At 43.9% G+C, this 8,425-nt stretch overlaps 1 protein-coding gene across 1 annotated transcript; it reads left to right on the top strand.

Annotated features, from left to right (window-relative positions):
* Positions 1–2,469, top strand: LOC104444291 (subtilisin-like protease SBT1.1). The gene has a single exon (XM_010057948.3). The coding sequence runs from the start codon at positions 12–14 to the stop codon at positions 2,283–2,285; it is 2,274 nt and encodes a 757-aa protein (XP_010056250.2). The 5' UTR covers positions 1–11; the 3' UTR covers positions 2,286–2,469.
* Positions 2,470–8,425: the final 5,956 nt, after the last annotated feature.

The raw sequence follows: 8,425 nt of genomic DNA, 5'->3' as shown, positions 1-8,425 counted from the left end.
CCACAGCCACAATGACCTCTTGGACATTGCTCCCATTCCTGGCCTTCTTGATCACAACCGCAAACGCTGCAGTGGACACAAAGACTTACATCGTTCACATGGATAACACCAGAATGGCCCAACCGAGTAACATTGATCTAGGGGGCTCAAAGCAATGGTATGAATCAATCCTGGAGTCCATCGCCGAATCTTCTTCTTCGTCCTCTCGGCTTCTTTACGTCTACGAGACCGCCATTGCCGGGTTCGCCGCAAAGCTTTCGTCCGAGCAGCTTCACTCGTTGACCAAAGTCGATGGGTTCCTCTCTGCCACAGAAGATGAATTGCTTACTCTCCACACCACACACTCGCCCCAATTTCTCGGCCTGCGAAATGGCAGGGGATTATGGGAAGCGGCAGAGCTCAACTCCGACGTGATAGTCGGTGTTCTCGATACCGGAATCTGGCCGGAGCACGTCAGTTTCAGAGACACGGGCATGCCCGCAGTGCCATCTCGGTGGAAAGGTGCTTGTGAAGGCGGCACGAACTTTTCATCTTCGAACTGCAACAGAAAGCTCATCGGCGCGAGGGCCTTCTTTAAGGGCTACGAATCTGTTGTCGGGAAAATCAATGAGACGACGGAGTACCGATCTCCACGTGACAGGCAGGGTCACGGGTCTCACACGGCCTCCACGGCTGCTGGCAATTGTGTGAAAGGGGCAAGCTTGTTCGGCTTGGCCTTGGGATCTGCCACTGGCATGAAGAACACGGCAAGGATCGCCGTCTACAAAGTTTGCTGGAGGCTCGGCTGTGCCAACTCGGACATACTAGCCGCGATGGACCGCGCCACATTGGACGGTGTCGACGTGCTGTCGCTTTCTTTAGGTGGCCTCGCAAGGCCATTTTATACGGATAACATTGCGGTAGCCTCGTTCAGTGCGATCCAAAGAGGCATTTTTGTGGCGTGCTCGGCTGGGAATTCAGGGCCAAGCCCTTCGACCGTGAGCAATGCCGCCCCGTGGATCATGACGGTCGCTGCCAGCTACATTGACAGGAGCTTCCCGACTAAGGTCAAGCTCGGGGGTGGCCAGACTTTCGAAGGATCGTCCCTATACTCAGGAAAGCCCACTGATCAGCTCCCACTCGTGTACCGAGAGACCGCCGGCGGCAAAGGAGCCGAGTATTGCACCGCAGGCACGCTGGACCCAAAGCTCGTCAACGGCAAAATCGTCCTCTGTGACCGGGGGCTGAATGGCCGGACCGACAAGGGACAGCAAGTGAAGCTAGCGGGCGGAGCCGCAATGATCATGCTCAACACCGAAGACCAAGGCGAAGAGACTCTGGCTGACGCCCACATTTTGCCAGCCACCTCTGTAGGAGCCTCAGCAGCCAAAGCTATCAAGCAGCACCTCAATTCATCAGACAACCCGACTGCTTCGATCTCTTTCCGAGGCACAGTGTTCGGGTATCGAGCACCGGTCATGGCCGCATTCTCTTCGAGGGGGCCAAGCCTGGTGGATCCTGAAGTCATCAAGCCCGATGTCACCGCCCCGGGCGTTAATATACTGGCCGCATGGACCCCGGTTGCTGCCCCTTCACTCCTGACGAGCGACAACCGGAGCGTGCTATTCAACATAATCTCGGGCACTTCAATGTCATGCCCTCACATCAGTGGCCTAGCCGCACTCCTAAAATCGGTACACAAGGACTGGTCACCAGCTGCTATAAAGTCGGCCCTCATGACCACATCCTATACTGTCGACAACAGGAGGGCACCCATTTCTGATATCAGCTCCGGTTTCAAGGCGGCGACGCCATTCGCATTTGGGTCGGGCCACGTCGATCCGGAGCGGGCCTCGAATCCTGGATTGATCTACGACATATCGACCGTGGACTACCTGAATCATCTGTGCAGCCTCAAGTATAACTCCTCGCAAATAGCTCTCTTTGCGAAGACGAGCTACACCTGTCCTAGGAGCGCACATCCTGGCGACTTGAACTACCCATCCTTTGCGGTGCCGTTCAAGTCTGGCGCCAGGAACGCGAGCATCACGCACAAGAGGACAGCAACGAATGTCGGCTGTCCAGTGAGCAGGTACCAGGTGCTGGTGGATGAACCCGACGGAGTGTCGGTGATCGTCAAGCCTAGGAATCTGGTTTTCGGGAAGCTAGGAGAGAAGCAGAGCTACAGGGTGACTTTCGTATCTCTAGGAGGAAGTTCTGTTTCCTCCAATTCGTCGTTCGGGTCGATCACTTGGTTCTCCGGGAGGTACATCGTCAGGAGTCCCGTTGCTGTGACCTGGAACTAGGTGGATCGGAAGATCAGACAATGAACTCGCACCGCAACGCGAATTCTTCTTCTCTTCTTCCTCCTCTTTCATCTTTCCACTTAGAAACATTGCAATTTGTCTCAATCATTCCATTCTAAGAAAATGGATAACTTTTCCGTGCCCGAAGATTTCTGAAAGGGTTGGCGAGAAAAGTTTTTGATGACCTGATTTTTCGATAAGTGTATTTTACTTGCGATAACACAAATAATCAATAAACTTTAATCCAATATGTATTGTGGTCTATGAACTTTTAATTTGTTCGATATGATTCATAGACTTTTGAGACATGTTCAAATTTAATTCCTAAACTATATGAAAATGTTTAATGTTATCCTACTGTATATTGTCCTCCCATTTACTCAAGTTTATAGACAAAATTGAACATTTTCATATAATTCATTAACTAAATTAAACATATACCAAATGTTAAATTAAAAATTCACGAACCATATTGCACGTTGGATTACAATTCAAGAAGTAAACCAAACAAATTAAAAGTTCACGAATTAAATAACACATTAGGCTATTTAGGGAAAAAACCACAAAAAACCCCAAACTTTGCTCAAAATGACAGATTTATTTCAAACTTTTTTTATGACGTGAAAAATCCTGAACTTTGCTAACCGTGACACATTTACCCCAAATTTTTTTTTGTGACACAAAAAATCATGAACTTTTGTCATGTAACACATTTACCTTAAATTATAGGGTATTTTGGTTTTTTTACTTTTAAAAATATTTTTTTTTTTTTTTCAATTTTTTTCTTCTCTCTTCCCTTGCCGGCCATGGCCGGCGTTCGGCGAGGGCGACCCTCGCCCGATGCCGACGAGGGTAGCCCTCGCTGGACGCCGGCTTCCCTCCGCCATGGCTGGCGGAGGGAAGAAGAAGAAGAAAAAAAAAGACAAAAATACCATTGATCGGACAAATGTGTCACAATTTGAAAAGTTTGGAGTTTCACGTCAAAAAAAGTTTGGGGTAAAATTTTCGATTGGAACAAAGTTTTAGATTTTTGGTGGTCTTTTCCTTATTATTTATGTCATTTTCTCATTATTTATCGATCCACGTTTATTTTTTACACCTTCCCGGTTGAAAAGGAGATCAGAAGGACTTGGTGTTTTCCGGAAACGTCACAGGCCTATATGAATCTGAAGCAAACTGGAAAAATGGAAACTTAGTCCAGTCAAGGCCCAACAGGAAACGTGTTCGAATTGGCAAACGGCCATTAAGAAGTAATGTTGAGGAAATTGAACGGAAAGGGCGAAAAAAGTCAAAACTTATGACACGAGAGGTTGCGTTTCCACTTGGGAGTTGGGTTGAAAAACCATAACCTTCAAGTTGCTAGAAAAAGAATTGGGGAGGAAAAAGGAACATTTAGTGTAATTTTCGTTTCGATAGTGATAAAGTCAGTGAACTTGCCCCGGTCCCGTAATGGCACTGGACTGCTACTTGCATCATGAGGTTAGAACTACATGCAATGGAATGCGAGATCCTAAGGCCGATGAATCGGTTTCTAGACCTCCAGCGCACCACTCGGTTTAAGGTGACAAGACTCGCCTACTTCAAACTTACGAGTCGTGCGTCACTAACCTTTTTTTGCCTAATTTGGCACCCCTTCTAATAAATTTAAGAATAATAGTTATGTTGGTCACCTCTTTTTGATTTTCGAACATCCTGATAACTCTTTTAAGCTAAGGTACTATAATTTTATGATATACATGACGCGACACACATTCTACTATATCGTTGCAATATCGTATACGTAATAGACATGCTAAAATTAAAACGAATAAAATAAAAGTAAAATATCAAGAAAAAGTCTTTCATATAATATTAGGAACTCTTACACATAATTAGCAACCTTAACAAATAAAAAATTTCAGTCGAGCAAAAATCACTTTGAAACGGTGAAATTGCTTGCATGTTCTTCTGATCCCATTAGTTGCCATATGCTGCTCTAAAATTGCCTATAGTAAATCCTTATTCTGACCCCAAAAAAAAAGAATCCTTAATAAATTAAAAAAAAAATAAAAATTGAGACGGAGTTCTTGGGATTTCCGTATTCTAGAAAGGCTGTTGACCTTTTCTCCCCTCCGGAATTCCGCCTGACCTTTGCGTCTTCCTTGGATTTCTGGGACCTCCCGATATCCAATGGGAGTTTTCCACGTGTCGGGCAAAACCTTGATTTTCGGGGTATGGTATACTCCGGTTTCTTAAGCAGGTCTCGTTCGTGAATAAAAATCACCGTCCCCCGGGGAAGACGTTATCTGAGATTACCTCTTTGCCCCTGGCAGCTCGTCTGTCTTAATCTTGAATTTTAAGGACGCGTTTGGTAATGTTTTGTTTCAAAATTGTTGGGAATTGGGAACAATTTTTGACCGAAAAAACGCGTTTAGTAAACTTGTTCCGGGGAAAAAAAAACACGTTTGGTAAATTTATATTCTTTTTTTTTTTTTAAATATTTTTGTTTTATTTTCCTTTTTCCTTTTTTTTTTTTTTTTTTTTTTTGGCCGGTCGCCGATGGTGGCGAGCTCGGCCTCGCGGGGCTGGCGATGCTCCAACGAGGTCGCCAACCTCGACGGCCAATCATCGACCACGATGGCCGAGGGGCGACCGACCAAATAAAAAAAAAGAAGAAAAGAGAAGAGAGAGAAAAATATTCTTCAAAAGTGTTTGGGAAAAAAAATATTTTTTTTATTTCTCATTTCCATTCCAATTTTGTTAGGGAACAAAAAAAAAATTTTTTAACAAAAACGCAAACAAACGCATTCTCGTTTTTTTGTTCCCTTAAACAAAATACAAAATTTTTGTTCATAAACAAGAAAAAGAACATTACCATGCATGGCCTAAATCACCGCGTGGTGTTCCAGGCGCACCGCATAATTTTCCCCCAATTGAATTGCGTGATTTGATGGAAGCAGCCAATTCGGCGACAATTTTCCGAAGGAAGGAAAAACAAAACAAAAAAACCTTTTCGATATTTCAAGGATATGTAAGAATATTTTATTTGTTATGCGACAAAAAAAAAAAAAAATTAATAATTATCCGCAGCTATCTAATATTGCCGTTGAATATTCCTAATTGGAAGCTTAATATTTTAATCTTCCGAGACATTTCCCATTTTCGCTCCCCCGGCATCCTACCAAGAAGTCCCGCTCGCTTTCGGACCAACTTTCCAAAATCCATCCAGATCCTCTCCCCTCCCATCATCTTTTTCACTTTTTTCTTTTTCTCTTTTTCTCCCACCTTTTATCTGTCCAGCTCGGCGTCCACGTGGCAGGGGGAGCCGGCGGTAATTTCACATCCCCACTGCTTTGACCAGACAAACCGACGTTCACAGGAGGAGAACCGAAGAAACGGCTCTCTCCAATCTGAAAGCGCCGGTGACAGGTGGCGTTGGCGTTGGCGTTGGCGTCGGCGGTTTCTCCCCCTCCCATCCCGGCCTGCAACTTTCTCTCTCTACACCCGCACCACCTTCCCTCCCTCCCTCTCTCTCTAGAAACCTCCACGGAGAGCCTTCCGCGGCGGATCTCCGCCCTCCCCTCCGCCTCTCCTCGATCGTCGCCGATCACGATCACGATCCCCCCTCTCTCCGGCCGGTTCCTCATCGGAAAGCGCGGCGGCTTCGGTTCGGTTCGGACGGTTTCGATCGCGGTTCGCGACAGAAGGCGATCCTCCCTCTTGGAATTCCTGCGTGTGCGCCGTCTCCCCGGACGGACGGACCACCGAGGAAGCCGCGCCCATTCGATCCGTCGTGCGGCCCGCGCTCGTCCTAGCTTTTCGTCCCCGGGGAAGAAGAGAAGAGAGCTCGGTTTCGGCGTCGTTCCGGTTCCGATTTTTTATCTGATCGAGGAGCGGCTTCTGGTGTCCGCTGAATTTTGCAAAAGCTCGGGCTGCAGCTGTCGTGTTGTTCGTCAATGGAGAATTACGGCTCGCCGTCGCATTATCCGTACCACAATCCCTACGCATATCCTCCACCGCTGCTGCCGCCGCCGCCTCCAAATCACGCCTATCCGCCGCCCCCGCACCCATACGCTTACCATCCTCCCAACTACGGGTACCCTCCTCACTACCCGCCCCCAGCGCACCCGTATACTTACCATGCTTACCATACTTACCATGTTAAATTAAAAGTTCATAAATTATACTCCATATTGAATTGTAGATCAAAAATTATATTGAATAAATTAAATATTCATGAATTAAATTACACGTTGGACTAAAATTTAGAGATTATTTAGGTCGTTTTCTCCTTATTTGTCGACGGACGTTGTTTTTTACGCCTTCCCGGTTGAAATGGAGATGAAGAGGACATGGTGTTTTCCAGAAACGTCACAGGCCTGTATGAATCTGAAGCAAACTAGAATAATGGAAACTTAGTCCAGTCAAGGCCCGCGAGGAAACGTGTCTGAATTGGCAAAGGGCCATTGAGAAGTAATGTCGAGGAAATTGAACGGAATTGGGTGAAAAAGTCAAACTTACGACCATGAGAGGTTGTGTTTCCACTTGGGAGTTGGGTTGATGGGTTGAAAGAACCGTGTCCTCCAAGTAACTAGAAAATAAATAGGACCATTGAGTGTGAGTTCGGTTTAGATAGCGACAAAGTCAATGCACTCGCCGCGGTCACGTAGTGGCACGAGACCGCTATTGGGGGTGGAACTACATGCAATCGATTTTTGTACCTTCGACGCACACGTGGGGTTAAGGATGACAAGACATGCCTACTTTGGACTTATAGGTCATCGGTCACTAACATTTTTTGTCTAATTCAACTCCCCTTATAATAATTTTAAAAATAATAGTTGTGCCGGTTATCTCTTTTCACCTTTTAAACGTCTGATAACTTTTTTAAGATAAAATTGCAATTTCATCATATACACGTGTAACTATATTGCCGTCCCGCGATATCATGCACATAACAAACATGCCAACATTACAAAAATATAGAGTGCAAAATATTAAAAAAAAAATCATATAATATTAGTAATTCTTACACATGATTAGTGACCTTAACAAATAAAAGATTTTAGTCAAGCAAATCACGCGGAAACAGTGCAATTGCTCGCACGTCTTTCTCATCTCATCTGATCCAACGGTCCACGCTGCAATATCGTATTCTAAAATTGCCCATAATAACGTAATTAATTAAGGAATCCTTAATAATAATAGAAAATTCAAACTAAGTTCTTGAGATTTCCGTATTCTAGAAAGGCTTTTGACCATTTCTCCCCCGCGGAATAAGCCTGACCTTTGCGTCTTACATGGATTTTTGGGACCACCTGCCAGCCAATAGAAGTTGCCCACGTGTCGGAAAAACCTCGATTTTCGGGAGATACTCGGGCTTTTTTAAGTAGATCCCGTGCGGTATCGGAACCATCGTCGCGTGGGGCCGAGGTTACCTGAAATTACCTCTTTGCCCCTGGTCGCTCGCCTGTCTGAATAATTTATTTGTTATACAACAATTTATCAAAATTTTTCCTCTAATCCTACTTTTTACCAAAAAACTTAAGAATATATCTCGAATTTGAACTCGTAAAAGGAAAAAGTATAAAAAAATCATAATATGTAATATTTGTATCAATTCAGTTATGAAATTTTCAATTATGCCAATTTAATCGTAAATTTTTTAATAATTTGCCAATATAGTCTATCTGGTTAATCTTAGCTAAACCAAAAAAGAGAGGAGAAGAGAAAAAAAAATAATAACAAAAAGAAGGTTTTCTAAAAATTTTCTACACTAGTCACTCCACATTGGAATGCCACTATCAATATCAATATTTTCTAGTCAAAATTGGTCGGATAAACTATGTTGGCAAATCATTAAAATATTTAGGATTTAACTGATCCAATTGAAAAGTTTATAATTAAATTGGTATAAATGCAATATGTCTAAAACTTTTTCAATACTTTTTCTGTCAGTAAAGCGAACTTGATTTAAGCAAGTTCCCAAAATTTAGGAGACTTCATAATTAAAGTAGTTTCATAGGTTGAATAGGTTTTCTAAATAGATTTTTTATACTTATTTTGGGTACAATATAAGAGATGCAATTCTACTCGTGATAGAGACATAAGAGCAAATAAGAAAAGTATTAGGACTTTCTTTGTTTGAATTTTCCAAGTTC

This window comes from Eucalyptus grandis, chromosome 5 (assembly GCF_016545825.1).
Source record: "Eucalyptus grandis isolate ANBG69807.140 chromosome 5, ASM1654582v1, whole genome shotgun sequence".
Lineage (NCBI taxonomy): Eukaryota > Viridiplantae > Streptophyta > Magnoliopsida > Myrtales > Myrtaceae > Eucalyptus > Eucalyptus grandis.
Note: the sequence above shows the minus strand (reverse complement) of the source record. Positions and strands in the feature narration are given on the sequence as shown.